At 39.9% G+C, this 18,191-nt stretch overlaps 1 protein-coding gene across 1 annotated transcript in view; it reads left to right on the top strand.

The window, feature by feature from the left end:
* The window catches only part of LOC141471418 (transcription initiation factor TFIID subunit 4-like), a 130,231-nt gene that overhangs the window by 58,761 nt on the left and 53,279 nt on the right, over positions 1-18,191 (top strand). The window contains exon 13 of the mRNA XM_074157947.1: positions 4,556-4,612. Within this exon, the coding sequence (XP_074014048.1) occupies positions 4,556-4,612 (57 nt within the window). The remainder of the gene's footprint in view (positions 1-4,555; positions 4,613-18,191) is intronic.

Raw genomic sequence — 18,191 nt, forward strand, 5'->3', positions numbered from 1 at the left:
TTGAAGCATTAAAGACTCCCAGTATATGTATTGGGAAGGGGGAGTAAGAGCTGTAAGTGCCATAACTGGGGTCAGATGTTGCTAAATGCAGGAGATCTATTTGGGAGGAGAGACCCTGTGAGACATCTTGTAATACAGGTTTAACAAGCAGAGACTTCAAAATTATTACAGATCTAACAGAAAACTTTTTTGTTAGTGGGACAAAATGTAACAACGGTGCAGGTTTGACATTGCAAATTACACCAAAATACTGAATAATGATGGTAATGAAATGCATCGGAGGGACTGTTAGTCTGCCCACCCGCATACAGGCTGTCCTCCCAATTTCACAAATAATTGTTGCATGTATTATAACATGAGTTATAGATATCCTTATTTTACAAGTACTGTTGCTTTCTAATTCTATGAAATACAACATCCCCTTCTTAACCCTGTGCTGTTAATGTGTAATTAGATGTCTGTCTGTGGCATTCTTCCTTAATGCAGGCAAGGGGAAAAGCTGAGGTTTGGAACATTAGGGAGTTTGGTAACATGGAAATGAAACCCCGTATTTCTAATGTGTTTTGAATACACACTTTTACCATATGCTGCTTTTCATACTTTGAAAGTCTAATATTTCCATAGCTCTGATGAGATCTATGCAGTTTTCAGATAAATAAGATAGCAGGTCCTCTAACACAAAGCACTTTCATTCTTAACAATTAAAATATCAGGCTGTCTGGTCTAATAAAAGTAGCTTGTGTTTGGGAGAAATGTTAACAGACCTGGGTTGGTGAATAAATTCTCAGTCGCAGACAGCATTTAATGTATTTAAAAGTATGTTATCTGGTTAAGATCAGTCCTAGGTTTCTCTGAAATTACTATGGGAAGCTACCTCGCTGCTAAAGGTGTTTATTCATCAACATGAAAATATATTACGTAAACCCAGCTCGCTTTATTTACAGATCTAGACCTGAGGAGTAGAGAAGGGAAGGGCGAGTTGTGATAAACTCCCTGAAAGGATCCAAGTTGGGGTTTCTGGGACTGGTGGGGGTTTCCGAAGCTTTAGAGGAAGGAGGAATTGGCAAGTTATAAGATTTTGGAAAAACATATATCACCCAAGAGGTGAGATACAGCATATTAAGATTGGGGTGTCAGAGGGAAAGGAGGAGGGAAGGCAAACCCAAAAATAGGAGATGACTTCAAAGAAAAAATATAAACCAAAATTAAAAAAACCTAGAAATGCTTAGTCAAAGCATTGAATTGCTTTGATGAAACTAAGTGTAAAATATTAAAATAATTGGTGACTAAAAATGGTGACAGCTAGACAAGCCCTACAAGAGCTGACCTACAGCAGCAAACTTGTTCAGCCCTTCCCGAGCCAGGGGAAGATGTTCACGTGCGGAACGGAGTGTGAAGAGCAGCCAGTGACGTTTTTAAAGCCCATCGAGGCCCCTCTGGGAAGCCTGACATTTTCGGTTGTTTGTATTTGCTGTAATCTGTGTGGCTCAGCATTGAAGAAGCCTGTTATAATTTATATTACATAGTAAAGTGAAGAATTAATAAAATAGTCAATGTTTATACTTTTTCCTTTAACACGTTTTAGCCTTTATGTGCTGATGCTTTTACTTCTGAAGCTTACTGATCTGCAGACGCACGTGTGGCCGTCAGCAGGAAGGGGTCTTAGTATAACAATCTGTTTAAAAAAAAAAAGAAAATCTATTAAAATGTATCTGAACACAAAAAGAAACAGAATCTGACAGTTAAATTCCTTAATGTTTTTGGTGTTGCTTATCCCAGTAATGCCACATCCAACGTAAAGCTGGAATTTACTTCTTTGAAACAAGAGCCGCCCTGGGCTCTCGTGAAGGGCCATTTGGGGTGTGTTTGAGGAATAATCAGAAACTCATTGCATTATTCTAAATGTAGTAGTTCTACCTTCACCTTCAGTCTGGATTTATATCTGTAGCATCACCTGGTATTTTAAATTTTCGTTACTGAAAAAAAATTCCTGTGTTTAGTATAAGTCGGGAACTGAGTGCCTGTTTTCACCTCTGCAATAATTTTTATTATTTATTTATAGTGAATGAGCTGGAGGCTTACACAGAGTAGATCATCTGCTTTTTTGCCTGCTTTTGGGGTCTGCTTTTTCAGATTATCTCGAAGTCCAGATCTACTTTTATTTGGTCAGTTTCTGGAAAAAAAAGCTCCAACTTTTAAATGTGTTGTTTGTTTTAATTTGTAGCGCTTTCAGAGTTTTCCCTTCACTTAGAGATGCCAGGAAGTTGCAATGTTACTGTGCATCTAGTACTTTAATTTTTCTTAACAATATCCCCAAACACGATGTAGATCTGGTATGTTTTCCAGGGTTCTCTCGCTTTCTTGTAGAACCTTGGTGTCAATATGAGAAGCCTCGGCGTGACTCTCCCAGGACACTGATTTCTCCGTAGGCTCAAGTGCTTTTAACTCCTGCTTTGCGTTTGGCAAATGATTTGGCTTCGTACAGTGGTAGATCATCAACACTTAGGATTTCTGTGTGGCTTTGGCTGCGAGACTCGGAGAGCAATAGAAAGTTCATTGTATGTTTATAAATTTATCATCAAATCCCATGAAGGGGCTAAATGGGATTTTCCAGACGTTGTACTGGGGAAACTGAGGCACACAGTGGTTGAACTGTCATCCCAAAAGGACAGAGCAAGGGCCCCATTCAGCTCAGTTCGTAAATACTCACCCGAGTCCTCTGGAGAAGCAACTCACTGATTGGGCTTTTTGTTTGTTTGGTTTTTAACCTAATAGGTATAAATATAATATATAATGTATATATAAAAGTTCTTGGTAACTGCTGTAGTGACTAGAGTCCCAGCTCTGGCAGACCCACGTAATTAATGAAATACCTTGTTGTTCTTTAAATGTTAACTAGATCAGATTATCTACATTTTTCTTTTTGTCTGGCCACAGCAGTTCGAAGGAGTCTCAGGCTGGGTTAAGTTGGGGTTTCTTGGTTGGCACAACTACAACACGAGAGTCTAATCTGGCCGTTAGCTACCTAGGGGTGTTAATGTCTCCTTACCTCCCCCCAGACACTGTCAAACTGCCGTTTGTGCCACGGGCACAGCATCGCGAGCCGGCGGGGCCGGAAGATGGAGCTGATGTGCACCAAAATCTCATTATTGTTTAATTTGGCCATCCTTTGTCATCACTGTATTTTACATGTGTGCTATGTTAGCTGAAAAAAATAATCCCAGTATAAAAAAACCCAACAAACCAAGCAGGGAAAAGGCTGGAGAATTCAGTGTCGTTGGTGCCCCCTCTGCCAGATCATAGTCAAGGCGCTCTCTAGGAATATCAACAGTATTACATCTCCACTTGCCCTTAAAACCTGTCTCCTTTTGGTTTGCTTCTTGAATTTTTAACTTCTGAGCAGAGTAAGTTATGAAAAATTCAAAGAAAGGGCAAATCTGAGCATATGTAAGTTTGCAAGTCAATATTCTTTCAAGTTTCACATCTGTCTTCAGCATAGAAAGAGGTGGAGAAGGATTGGTAGGAGAGGGTATGGGTATCTTTATTCCTTTGGGAACTGTGTGAATGAGATCACTTCAGATCTCAAAGAAACCCCCAAATAAAACAATTCCATCTCTCAGGTGTTGGGAACAACTGTTTTCCCTGGTTGTTGCAAGTTTTATTGTGGCTTCTTACAACTTCTTATGCAACCTTTTCTGCAGACTGGCCAGTCATGCAATTAAAACATAATGCATGTATTATCAGCCTCTCGAGGTTTGAATTCCATCAGGTTGAGTACGCTTATGAGCGTAAATAAGAATTTAATAATTTTAGCATATGATTGTAAACCAGTCTGTATCTGAATAAATGTACCGTTACGGGTTGTTATTGCAATTAAACAGTGATTCTTAATGCGTTTTTAGAGCTATTGTTCCTGGTTTTGAAGGAAAAGACGGAAGTCGCCATTTGGCAGTATTTCTTCAGTTTTAAAAATGACAACATTAATATTATTAGTAGTGCTTGACTGAGTTTAAGTTTTGTGTATTTCTGGGCTGTACTCCCAGTAAGCTCATACAGATAGTAACATCTTTATATGAAGTTCTGCTGTTCCAGAGGGTGACTTTTCAGTTGCTTTCTGCACATTCTCTACCAAGAGCTGAACAAAAGCTTGGTTGCAAACAGTGAATTATTGTAAAATAAGTGAGACTAAGGAATTTAAATTAAAAAGTTCACATAATGGAAAGGATGTCACTTCTGCTCTCGGATGCTTGAATTTGTTTGTAGCAAACAGTTGAAATCTAAACCTGTATGGAAACTTTAGTGCTGACAAAAACATGGGTTTGAGTTTTTTTAATTTTAATTTAAATCTGGGGTAGATGTTATTTACAACTGAATATTTAACAGTCTTTTGGGTGAGGCCTACGGGTTTGAAATTGCACTTCTATGAATTTAAGCATCCCATCTTGACACCTTGTATCCTGTTCCCCTTTCTTTGCTATTTTTTAACTTACTGCAACAGATGAGGGGTTCTTAAACCATCTGTTAACCTTTTTTCCCCATTTTTTTAAACATGTAGAGTCGCTCAAGGCAAGAAGACCCAGAGCAAGCCAGACTGAAACAAAAAGCAAAGGAGGTAAGCAGAGCTAGAGATCATTACACTTGACATTTCAAGGCTTGAACATATTAATTTTTTATGCCTTGCTACTTGTATATCGTTAATAAAAATCTGACTAAAAACTTTTTAGGATGTATTTGTTGCTTTGCCTTTGATCTTAATGTTTGCAAACTAATACATTAATACATGTGAAGCCTAAGGAGATTTTATAAGAGAATATTTCCATACATTACTTTTTCATTTCCATTTTAGGTAGCTGTAGCTTTTGTTGGGTTGTTGATGACAGCAGCACTAGATTTTGGTGGAAAATACATGCCTTTGTCTTTTTGTAAAATGTCACTTTCTAAGAAATGTGCTACTTAACAATTTTGTTCTGGTAAGAGTCTTTCAAGTAATGTAATTGCCAGTCACTTTCTCTGCAGTGTGGTTCGGTGCACTATTTACTCATCAGTCTAAATTACAAGAATCTAAAAATTATCAAATGATTTCAGATGAAGTTTTGATATGTTATTCTAAGAGTAACAATTTGTGAGCTACTGAGTGCCTTAATTTGCTGTAAATGAGTGATTGTCCTTTGCTTAAGGCATCTCATGGCTTAAGATCAGGTTGTAACTTAAATCAAGTAGAAAGACTAAAATGTCTATCGGTTGAAAGTCATTCCTGTTTAAAAAAAATAAGCAACATTGTTTGCAGCAAACTGATGCTGTTTTTTTAGCCAACTTCTTTGGATTCTATGTATCAGAAGGTAATAATTATACATTAGAAGATGTAATATATACAGAAAATTTCTGTATATATTCTGTAATATATACAGAAAAATGCATATAACAAGTTCTTTTGTATTGACCTGTTCCTCCTGTTTGTTTCCCTGCTGGCAGTATTCTGTAGTTCCGTTACCTATACAGATTTTATATATATAACAGTCAAAAAAAATCCAAGTACATGGTTAAGTTTTATTTGATTTCTTTTTTCATTATGTGATTATGTAGTAAGATTTGCTGGAATGAGTTCTTGTAAACATTAGAGCAGGCCTTAGTGTTTCCAGGGTTGGGTTTGTCGAGCAAGTATTCAAATGAAATAGAGTAATCAAGTTATTTGGCAGGAAAAGAGCCAGAATATTAATACTACTTGAGTTTAGTACGTAGCCAGTGTATGCAAAGGAAGAATCAGATTTGTGAAAATAATTAATGGCAGCCAGAACTCGCCGTCAAGCTGAGAACTGAAGCTACTACGTTGCTGGGAGAGAAAGCAGGCTGGAAATAAACGCCTTTCTTCCTGCCACAGTATTTGCATTCGTTGGCATTCTTTTTTTGGCCGTTGGAAACTCGAGGAAGTGAAAGTAAACAACGGGGCCAGTAAAAACACATTTTCTGGTAGTCGGAGCAAAATAGTGGTTCTCTTGGTAGCTGGGATAGAAGAGTTGTGCTCCAGCCAGCGGTGAAAATTCGGGGTCTCCTGGAACCTGTTTCTCACCCACTAGAGGGAGCGAGGCTGTGCCGACCTGGGAATAAAGGAAAGTGGATGGAATGCATTCCCAGTAATGGTAACAATAGTGTTAGTAAAGAGGCAGCAAATATTTTGGTGGTAACCTACATTAAAAATGCTTAGATCAAACTGGTGTGTGATTGTAAGGCAGCGGTGTGCCCGGGTATGATAACGCCTTTGGGTAAGGGCAGAATGAGTCCCGGGCTCCCCGTCTGGGTGCTGCGCCCTGGCCTTTGGTACCCGAGCCCTGCCTTCTTTCCCACCCTTCGAATGAGAGTGCATGATGTGCTGGCACCATGCCTTGCTCTCAACTCAGGTTTCCTTCTACATATTTGAAACCATAAGAAATATAAGCATGTCTCTGTTTTCGGTAATTAGGCTTCTAGAGCTCTTTCTTCAGCTAGTTTAGAGACTTTTGCCTGAAATATTCAAATATATTTAATAAAAACATATTCTTTTGCATTAACTTTTGCGAAGAGGAGGGGGGAGGTGGGACTGGCAAGATTTTGGTTTAATGTTTTTCTTTTTTTTTTTTTTTTTTCCTGCGTTGGATGCTGAATATATGCTGATGTCTCAAATTCTATTGGCACTGCCAAAATAAAAAATAACCAATTTTATAGTACAATAGGTCAATTAGAGTGTCTTTGGCACTGGCTTTGTTATTTGAAATTAGAAGCTTTGAATCAACTCCTACAAAAATGTAAAGATTTCAAAACTTCACTGCCAAGTGGGCTGCTCTTAAATGCGCATATGACCCACAACTGAGAGAGAAGTTGGATTTCTTCCAGGTTTTGTATAAGCTGATGGATATAATCCTGTCAGATTTGATAATAAGCTGGGTTTGAAGCGGTGTTTCCATGATTTCCGTGTCTTGAATATTGCCTGAAGACCTCTGTTGCTCAGATGTTCTTCTGGGCAGTGGTGAAGTGGCTACAAGGGAATGATTTAAAAAGCAGAAAGAGGGCATCCAAGAAACGTGCAGCATTTTTAGCTTGTGTTCCTTGGTTAATGATACGATATCAGATAGTTTGTTCTTTCATATCAGCAAAGCAGCTGATAATTTCATCATGATGTTCTGGATATGGATAACGCTTCAGCCTTGTCTTGGCATCCAAAATAAAGGTACCAACACAAGGATAATAGGATGAAGAGGGAAGAAAGAAGACTAGCAAAGGGTGTTTGTCCCAAAACATTCTCCTTTAGGGACATCTTTATGGATCTCTTCCATTCCATAATGTTCTGGTTTTCTTCCTAATATAAAAATTTAAAAAAAAAAAAAAAAGTTGAATTTTTTTCACAGAAGTTCCATCATGAAGTCCCCTTCTTGCTTATTGGTGTCATCAAGAAAATGCACAGGGAGGTCACTGTGTCCTTTGAACACCTTTAAAAATGAGTTTAGTACGGTGAAGATTATTTTATCTTTTGTTCTGTAACTCCATCTTACTCCATTTTTTAGTCAGTCTTCAGACCAGTCTGCATGTTATTGAAACCAAAGTGGCATAAATCAAGTTTAAATTGTGTTTAAATACTCACCCAAACACACAGAAGGTCTGTGTAGGTATGGTCTTACTGGGGAGAGGAGACACGACAGGAGGTTTCATTCATGCCCAGAGCAGCCTGTTCCAGTGGAATCGGTGCAAACCCGCTCCTCTTTCGGTGTGATTGACTTATTTTGCTTTAGCGTTAACCTGAACTTGAGTGAGAGCAGGGGAGAGTGTGCCCGGGGGTTTATATTCCTCAAAACTCTCTGTTTACTTTCACACTTGGAAATCTGTGCAGCTTTTTGTCAGTAGGCATTATATAGTGGTTTTAATGGTAAACCTATTTAATAAACTGGTGAAAAATATTTTCCATTGAGCCTATGCCAGGGAAAAATGTTACTCCCTACATTGTTTTGTAACATAAATTCCAAAATGTTTGACTCTCAGTAGAACTTAATGTAAGAAATAGCATCGTTTATGAGCAGTGTCGGCTTCATATTGCATGATTAAAGCTTTTAAAATCAAGTCTTAGAATGGATTGATGTAGTCTGTTGGAAGCAGGGGAAGTCACAAATATAAGTTAAAGAAATTATGAGTTCTCTAATTTCCATTGAAAGGGTTCATTAAATAGGACATAAAACAGGCCATATAACTGATAGCAGGAATAGATCAAGGTTAGGAATAATTGAATCAACACTTGGTAATTAATAATAGAAATGATTTAAAAGAAAAGCAGGGAAGGTAAGATCCTAAACGTCCTTGCTGTCACAGGTATTTTCCTACATTCGGTGTCTGTTGGCTAAAAGTCTTTTAATTTAAAAGTCAAGTAGCTGAGTGTGATCCTGAAAGATTAACTTGCTTAAAATCTCTGTGTCATCACCAACCAAGAATATTGCATAATAATAAAAACTTAAACCAGACACCATAAATGTCTGGGCCTGTATCCAGGGCCTGGATCAGCTGAGATAACGCTGGGTTGAATCTGTGCTCGGGTGTCCTCCTTAACCACGCAAAGGAGAGCTCAGCCCTGTTGATAGTCCTCACAGAAGCGTTACCTGTTTCAAAGGAAGCCAGAAGACAGCCCTTTTCATACCTCTGTTGGTGGGATAAAGTCCTTTATCCATCTTTTTAGGGTGTGCTCAAGTCCTTTTGCAGTGATCTGTATTTAGGGGGCTGCTGATGTGACTGTTCGATGGCCAGGAGCTTTGGGAGCCCCTGGTTGTGGCCCAGGAGAGCAGGGGAGGTGCTGTCCCTGCTCCCCGCTGGAGCTATGAGATTATGAAAGGAATTTTACTCTAAATTATTTCTTGTCACCACATTAATATTTATTTATCAACTCTGTAGGAGTAGTTTCTTTTAAAATATTTAAATAATAGTTTATTGCAGTTATTGCCGCTTTCATAAGGTGTTACTGAAAATGAAAAGCAAATGAAAAGGACTTTGTTTTGTTTGGTAAGTTCATATATTCAGCTTTTTAGCAAAACCGAAGTCCTTAAAGGCTGTGTATTAAAGACGAGAGTCCTTAATGCAGTATCTCTCGTGATGAGGAATCTAAAGAAGTTTTCTATTTTATCATGCCTGACATAAAAATATTGATTCAAAAGCAACAATCTTCTCTTAAAAAGGTTTCTTCTAAAATATCCCACTGAGAAATGGAGCACTTGAACAGAAATAAGTTTAAATTAAATTTCCAGTTAGCTCTCTCCCCGGTGTGAGGGTCGGTAGGTGGAAGGAAGGCAAAGCTAGGAACACGGTACCCAAAGTAATGATGGTGCGACGTTTGGGCAATAATGATTCCTCAGAACGGAGTCGTTCCGTAAATAGTTTTGTGCGTCAGGTTACGCGCTCTGGCAGCCGAGCGGCTTGTCAATGCGTGCAGAGGGTGAGGTAACAGAGTCGCTTTGCGTACGCTCCCCCTTTACCGCGGGTCTAGTGTTTGCACCCAGAAAAACGCTTCAGCAAAATGCTCCGACTCCTCTGGTACTATCTGAACCACATGTGATGCCGCCATGGATTTGGCTTTAGAGTATGAGATTTTCCTGAAATTGTATACAGTTGTTGCAGCGGCTTCAAATGTTAGTACGTTAGGTGGTGGTCCTGTCTGTTATCAGGCAAAATACTTCCATGACAATCCTGCGGCGTTATCAAGCTGACTGCTTTTATCTTAACTGCCTTTTTTTTTTTTCCTTCTTGAGTAGATATTACTTCAGATGAACAGATATATTATGGTAACAGTCACAAATTCTGATAGCTGAAGCTGATTATGAACTCCTGGGAAGGAACAGGAGAGGGATGGTATTTTATTTGCATATGCAAATACTGCTGCTGAAGAAACAAGAAGATCTATAACCAGTAATACATTAATTGCGCGAGTCTCAGTGTGTAAATCTTCAAAATGTCATATTAGTTTAAAGACAGTGGGTTTTGCCAAAAAATTGCCTGTGTTTCCAAGGGTAGGGTGTTACCCTGCCATGAATTCTCCAAGTCCTGGAGAACTTGAGGCAATAGTCTTATTATTCAGTGGAACTTTTTGGATATCTCTTTGTAAAATCAAGGACCATGATGCTCCCCAGCAGTTTCCCTACACACAGAGCAGAAGTGATGGAGGTTGCTTGGCTGAAGATGAAGCGTGGCGTTACCCTGCTCTACGGAGTCAGAAAGCTGGGTAATGGATGGGAAAGTGCCAGGGGGTCAAAGGAATGGCCATAATATTTTCCAACAGAGTCAAACTACTTTATTCCTGCTTAGGGAAAACATATATTAATTAGAGTTGAGTCAAGGGCTAGACTTTTTTTGGTCTTTTCTCTAACCCAAGCTTGACCCAAGATTACCTCATTAGTCTAGCAGAAATCTAAATTAAATCCAATCCTGTCCAACGTAGTAATTGCCTTCTACAGAATGGTGCTGGTGGAATTCCACAGTGATGCGTGATTTCAGTGTACATACACTGCTGAGCTCTGGTTTAGTTACAGGAATGCTTATTTTTTGTGACTGATGATAACTCTTGTTTTTCGCATTCTAAAAGCAAAGGCTGTTTTACTGATATGAGTTAAATGCACAGCCCTTCTTAAGTAAAATACTATTTTTATACTTGATAGATCTTTATAATATAAACTAAGAACACTCTTTTTATGTTTGCTTATACTTGCTATCTAGAAAACAAATTCTTAGAACTTCATTTAGTCCCTCAGAGTGCCGTACAAATGGAGTGCAAGGTGCAGGAAAGCAAGCTGTCCGTTCAGGCATCGTCCGGTGTTGAGCTGATGTCTCCTGGCAGGGTAAAAGCCAGTCTGGAAGAGGTGTTTGAGAGAGGACAGCCCTCAAATTAACATGGCAGCGGTGTAATTTCCTTAGATTTTTGTATGACAGGTATATTTGTACGATGAAATCTGCTATTGGAGACATCAGCAGCTACAGACGCGAATGCAGTACAGGAATTGCCTTGCCGTGCTACCAAAGGGTTCCCGTGTGTGTCTGGCAATCTGGGGACATCAGCCAGCAACGGTAGTATTCACTTGTACAAGTTGGCTTTTCTCATCGGGATTCTTGCCTGTTTTCTCACCTTTCCCAACAAAATTTTAAGTAAGCATGTACTCTAATTTTCAAACAAAACTAGTGAGGCAGACTTTAGACTCATTTTCAAATTTAGCTCTGTTGTGAAATATATTCGGTTTGTGTTTGACTATTCCCAAGAGAGCAATACCTGTTAGAAATTCTGCTCTAATGGGTTTGATTTTTTTTCTAAAGGCTGAGAAGGAGGCAGGGGAGGAGAAATCCATCCCTGTTGTTTGCATTGTCTCCCAGATTGCACACACACGGATGGAGTCCTGCCTAAGAAAAGATTGCTAGAACAAGTAGTCTCTCATAAAGCAACAGGATTACTTAAATATGAATTTCCAGAACTTGGGGTTAGAATAATGTAAGCTTTTGTAAAGCTGAGGGTGACTTCGCTTTTCTGAATCTCACCAAAATATTCCAGCAGGAACTTTCTCTTGTAGAATGAATTCCCTGAAGTTGGTGTCTGACTCTTCCACTGCAGGAAAGTAACAGTAGAATTTTCCACCCTTTAGATCCCCTGCAGTTTTCCTTCTATGTCTGTAGGAATAACCAGTGCTCCTGCTTTTGGATTTCCAGGCACCGCTAAACAACTGGAGGGTGGCAGCCCCCTTTTTCTAGTCACTTTTGGCTGCCCAGACACCAGAGCTCAGTGAAGAGATGAGGGAACTGTTTTCTTCCACCTCCAGGGTGTGGGATTTGTGATGAGGATGGTCTGGCTTTGCCTCTCCTGAGTATTGACAGCTGCATCCAGCGGTTCTGCGAGAGGCGGTGAGGAATGTGCACAGTGGTACTTCCTCTTCTGAATGATTTTTTTTTTTTTTTTAAATTCTTTCTATATATCTAAATATATAGATGTGTATATCTATATATATATATCAGCTCAATTTCTTCAAGGAGGATGTCAAGACTGAATTTCTAGTTCTATTTCTCTGGCACAGTCAAAAAAAGGGGGGGAAAAAAAAGATACTTTAATTTGAAGGAGGCTGTGGACATGGAAAAATCCCATAACTTTTATCTGAACACTGCAAAGGATTTACTTCCAAGTAATAGTGCTTTAGATGTTAGAATATGATCGCCTCTTTAATAAGTAGAGGGCAGCAAATGTCAGCTGCGTCTGCTTGGCAGAAACCAGAAACGGAGGAGGTTGCTCGGACAACAACCTGAATTACGATGTAGATGCTTTGGTCCCGCGACACAGACGCTGGCGAGGAGAGGTCGAGGTGTTCTTGGGCTGCAGCCCCGCAGGCAGGTTTCCCTCCATTCCCTGCACACACACAGGTTCCATCCTCCGGAGCAGACCCCGGGGAGGGCTGTGCCGCGGTGGCCGAGCTGACATGTTTGCCAGCCCCGTTTGGCAGCCCCGGGGCGGCACACAGCTGCCAGCTTTCATCTGCCCCCGGTTCCTCCGGGTGCTCCGCCTCGCTCGGTGGAACCTGGGGGGGCTGGGAGGCACCTACTCCCTCCTCTGCCCGCTCCCTCGGAGCCCAGCATCCCTCAGCCCCCCGACCCTCGCCTCCCCGCTTTGTGCCAGACCCGCACACAAAGGTCCTCCCGTGGTCCGGAGGGGGATTTGCATCTTCTGCCCAGGCCCTCCTTTCAAATGCATCCATTTCCTACAACTGCGCTTCCCCAAATCCATGGTCTGTCTCTGGCCGGTGGGTGGGAGAGGAAGGAGTTCACGGGAGCAGGGTTAAAGCGGAACTTGGAACCACAGTAGTAACATCTTAAAAAGAGTAATTTAAAACCCCCTCGCCTGCACGTTTATTGAGGGCTGATACACGTGTGTATCTCCCAGTGGTTCATAAGACACACAAGACGTGAATTTTCACCACTTTCTTGGAGAATATGTTATTTAGCAGATTGTAAAATCAGGTACGAAGAAATAACCTGATTCTGCAAATCTGCTTTGTCAAGGTGTGCTGTAATTTTCCGAGGAGGTTCATCAGCATCTCCCGGCTGTGGGTGCCGGGATGTGCCAGTTTGTGGTTATGCCCTTACCCCTGTGTGTGTTTGTGGAGCAACATCAACAGCGGCTTTGGTGTCATTTTCAGGGAGTTTATTGTGGTAGAATTTTAAGGCATATTTAATACAGGTAACAATAGGGTAAAAAGTGTCAGTTTTGACTTAGTAAACACTAAACATTTCTGTCTGTAGCTGGGTTATAGGCTTATTCCTCTCCTGAGCTCCAAGCCAGGTGCAGAGGTCGCAAAAGCTGTGCTACCATCTATTCCCCATTTTTTAATTTAGTCTTGTCATTAAAAATACCTGTGTCAGCCCGCGCAAGAGTCTCTGAAAAGTTACATCGTCATAGTTGAATAACGCTCAACATACCCCCAAAAAAGTAGTTCCCCTTTAGTAACAGTAATTTTTTAAATAAATAAAATGTTATTGCCATTCACAGTGTAAACAGTGTCTTTCTTTCCCTCAAGTATGTGTTCACTAAAGGCAGATGTGACTATCTCTAAAATGTAAATGCTTGAAAGGTATTACTGTATTTTTAGCATTATTAACCAATTGAGGAATAACTTTTGTTTTCATTTAGTGTGGAAAGTTGTTGCTGAATTGGTGACTAACACCTAGTTTTCCATTTATATTCTTGAAACAGAAATAACACCATGTAGGTTTCTGAAGCTTTCTCTTAATCTTCTTTTTTTGACATCCTCTCAGGGTTTTAAAGGGATTTTCACCGTGTATGGCCAAAAGTCATGGTCACACGTCAAGGTGCATGAAAATCTATTAATTTCCCAAAAAGTAAGAATAATTTTAAAAATAAATAAATTTATGCTGGAAGAAGTGCTGATGACACCTGGCAAACGCCTCAGGGAAGGCAAGTGGGCTCTAGGGGGGCGTCAGATACACAAACCGGGAAATTACGCTCAACATAAAAACTGAACTCGGGTGTTAATTGTGTACAGGAAGACGGGAGAGAATATAAGAAGCATAACACAAGTGAGATGGGTGAGAACAGAGCACATTTTTATGGGAAATTAGGATTAAATTCTGGAGAGGTTTGATATATGTTTTCATAGGGACCCCGTAGCCTCAGGGCGGCCCAGCACCTGGTGGCTGCACTGGACATCTCCCAGCTCCGGAGCAGTGCAAGAGGCTCCCCAGAGCAAGGTTCCTGGAGAATATACAGGGGTATCTGCCGTGTCCCACTGTGACAGGCAACAATTAAGAAGGTTATTGAATATACATTACTACCTCACTGTATATGCTGCTGTTTAATTAGATAAAACGCTTTCAGCTTCCTCTTTTGAGGAAGAGTAAATCCAGTATTCAGCCAAATTGTTCTCTATTCTAATAATGGTCTGTCATTAGCAGTTGCTGGTTTTCCTTCTTAAGCAATACATTCAGGGTATCCGTGGTTTACCAGGGTGTCACAGAAAACATAAATACGGGAAGCTTTTTTTCCCCTCTAAGAATAGAAATTGTTTGCATCTTTTAGCTATTTTACCTTTTTAATGATCTCGGTGGCTGCAAGATAGAGCGATAGAGACCTGGAAAACATCTAAAGAACATGCAGCTGCACTAACTAACCACGGAAACTGCTCTAATTTAGTCTCAAGTTGAAAACCTGTACCTTATTTCAGGCTGCAGAAGGTGGGTGATGGCCTGGGTTATACTGGAGATGTCACTTCTCAGAGGAGAATGGTGACTTCAGGTCCTGAGAGGCTCTGGCCCAATTTCTTGAGAGCAGTTGTTAATCCCAGCGTTGTCAAGGTTTAATCTCAGTCATTTACATAGAGATAAAATATACTTCTCTGCTGAGCTCCACTTCAGTGTGTGTGGCGTGCAGTCGGGGTGCTGGGCCTTGGGTAGTGTGTGATGGTGCTCTGCTCCCTCTTTCCTGATGGGTTTGGATATAGAGCAATTATAATCCGTATTTAAATATCTTGTACATTATGTTATCAAAAATGCATATGTTTTGTAAATTTGGCAGTTGGTGATCCCGTGACTGTTACAATATATAGTGATTTCTGTCATCTGCTCAGCTGTACAAAAGAAAAAAAGAATCACAAATGTGCATTTCAAAAATATCCTCAGGTAATTTTAACTGAGGCATTAAAAATAATTCCTGAGTGAAAAAAATGCTCTTCTGTCCATCTATCTATGTAGAGAGATTATTTCTGGTTAGGACTGAAATTTGAAAAAAAAAAAAACAACCACACACCCCCCCCCCCAGCTGTGGCCTTGGCAGGCATGCCGGGTCGGGAGTGCTGAGACGCGGCGGGTGCCGTGGCAAATAGGAGAGTGGTCTGGCTGGTCTGTCTCGGGGAATTTTATTTTTGCCCTCTTTGCTTCTCAGCGCATTTTTGCTCCTGCCACTTTTTAAATGGGTGTTCCTCATCTTTGAAATACTGGAAATTGAATTCTTCTCTGTCCCGGCGCTGTAACTCTGGAGGAACTCCACTGGCGGCAGTGGCGGTATCAAAACAAACAGAATTTGTCCCTCTGGTGTGAGATACGGCCTCGTACCAAAACACCTTCTGTAGGTAACTGGGATTTATTATCAGCTGCATTTAACATTTTTACTTAGATGCAAAATATTTTTGTAATTATATATATATATATAAAATAATCTGTGTTCATTGTGTACCATTTATTTGAAAATCGGCTAAAAATTTTGTGATTTTGCATTAATTTCTGGTTTTACATATTTTGCATGGGTTTCCAATCTCCTCCCTTTGACTTTTGTTATTTAAGGTGCAAAGAAGAATGTAAAGCTTTTTTTTTTTTTTTTTAATGCACCAAATGTGGGGTTTTTTTGTTTGTGGTTTTTTTTTTTCTTTTTTTTCCAGTGGTTTCACATTTAATTACGGCTGTCTTTGATAATAAATGGCGTGCCGGAGTTTGTAACGTATTTTATAGAGCGGAGTCCTTTGGTGAGTTGGTTGCCAGGACAATAAGCGTTTGTGACAGGTTGTTTGCAGAGTCCTTCCTCTGTGCATATGGCAGATGATAGTTCCGTCGCGAGCGGATTATCCGCTGTGCCTTCCTCTTAAAAGAGGACGCTTCCCGCCCGTGTTTGGGGCTGTTCTGCTCCAGGAACCCTCACGCGGAGTGGGGTCTGAGAGGAGCTGGGGGAAGTTCCCGAGTACTGAGGAGGGGGAAAAAATGAAGACAGCAAATAGCCTGTAGTGATTTTTAACTTTCTGCTCTCTGATAGTATTTATTATGAATTTTTCCACTGAATTTAAAACTGCTTTGAAGGAGTCAATCCATTCTCTAACAGGACATCACTAAGCATTCTTCAAAATTAGAGCCAAAAAAGAAGCTTTAAGGGTGTGTAGGACCATTACTATTTAGGGGCCAGTGTTTTAATCCCATATTTTTTCAACTGGACTGGTCAGAAAAGTGAGGTGTTTTTTTTAGAGATCCGTATTTTGAACATCAATTTTAGAACATAAGGAAATTTTAGCCAGTTAGAAGAGGGAAGTCAGAAATACTTGTTTTCAGGATTGTGAGGAAGAGGAACCCGTAATGAAGGGATAATCTGTAGCTTTCCTCGCTTATTATAATGCGCCAAGGAATAGAGAGCAAAGAATATAGTGGAATTTCTCTGTGAAGAATTAGATTCTGCTGTTGGTGACACACGTTTTTAGACTTCTAATATGTCGAAGGATCGTTAAGATCTAAATCAAAGGTTCAATTTGCAATGAATTGAAAATGGATTAAACCCCCGTGTGTTGTTTTGGAGATGATGGGGAGAGTCATTTTGGGAAAAGCAGAAGGAAGAGTGAAAGATTAAAAATATTTTACTTGAAAAGCTGAATGTAAGGAGGTACATTTTAGATCATCTCATTTCCTTTTTAATGCAAATCTGATTCTTTTGATTATTCATTTTTATTATTTATTTATCCTCATACAAAAGTTAGAAATTATTACATATTGGGAACGTAGGCATTTTTATAGTGCAATAATAATAGTGCAACTACTGCACTCATTTCATTTGTTGGTGAAAAAGGATTTCAACAAAAAATAATTTTGCATAGAATTAATTAAGGGATTCTTAAAGTGCTAAGATTAATGTAACTGCAGTTCTTTAAAGCAGAAAAACAAGAGAGAAAACAAATAATGCCCTTTAAGCAGATGCTCGTTCATGTAGGAGAGCTACTCTTTGATTTTGGAGAGGTGGTGTGACTTGCAGTGGGGAACCTTGATTTATTGTGTCGTTATTTGTATCTGCAATAAATGAGGAATAAGCATAAAACATGAAAAAGGAAATTAGGTATTATGCTGGTTCTCTTACTTTCTGTATTTTATTTACATGAAATATACATATTTTTTTAATGGTGTGTTGCTGTGCCTTTTGTTGACCATATCTGTACGCCAGGTCTGTCTGCTTGTTTCCATTGGCTTGTCATGTTCACTAATTAGGGAACTGCTGCATGATTCACCTTGTTAATTAGAGGGACTTGCACACAAAGGCCCTTCGGGCAGTGCGAAAGAAGAGCCTAGCACTAGTGCCCTGAGAAAGCTACAGCCTGTGAAGTAATTCTTCTCATCTACCTTCTATTTTTTATTTGAAATGAATAAATCATTGAGATTTTCCTTGTGGAGTGAGAATGCAAGAATTCACATCTTTCTAAGATGTAAATTATACGTGATCAATAGAAGGGGATGACTACTGTATTGTACTTACAAGATTCCCTAATTTACTACTTGTCAGGGTATGAAAAATTGCTTGAAATATTTTGTCCCCACACTGGGGTATGTTGTTCCCTTGATCTGCAGGAGAAATGAGCAGCAGCGGGTTTGCTACAGTTAAAATCTAGAATAGAAAAGATGTAGATTATTTAAATTTTGAGCTTGTTTTGCATCCCCAGTGGAACTTCTATTTTGCAAGTGAACCCCCAGTGCTACCCCCCCAACTTTTCAGGGGGAGAAGAAGGTGGGCGTCCGGCTATTTTTGTTCCCGATATTGCTCTGCCTCAAATCTCGCTGTTGAAAAGAGCAGCACGCTCGCTAGATTGCGTGCTCTTTAGTTGAGTATAGTTTCAGAATAAATTAAAATTGTTTTTGTCGTGTCACTTAGACTTGATCAAACCACAACCCAGACTGCGAGAAAA

This window comes from Numenius arquata, chromosome 13, assembly GCF_964106895.1.
Source record: "Numenius arquata chromosome 13, bNumArq3.hap1.1, whole genome shotgun sequence".
In the NCBI taxonomy this organism is placed as follows: domain Eukaryota; kingdom Metazoa; phylum Chordata; class Aves; order Charadriiformes; family Scolopacidae; genus Numenius; species Numenius arquata.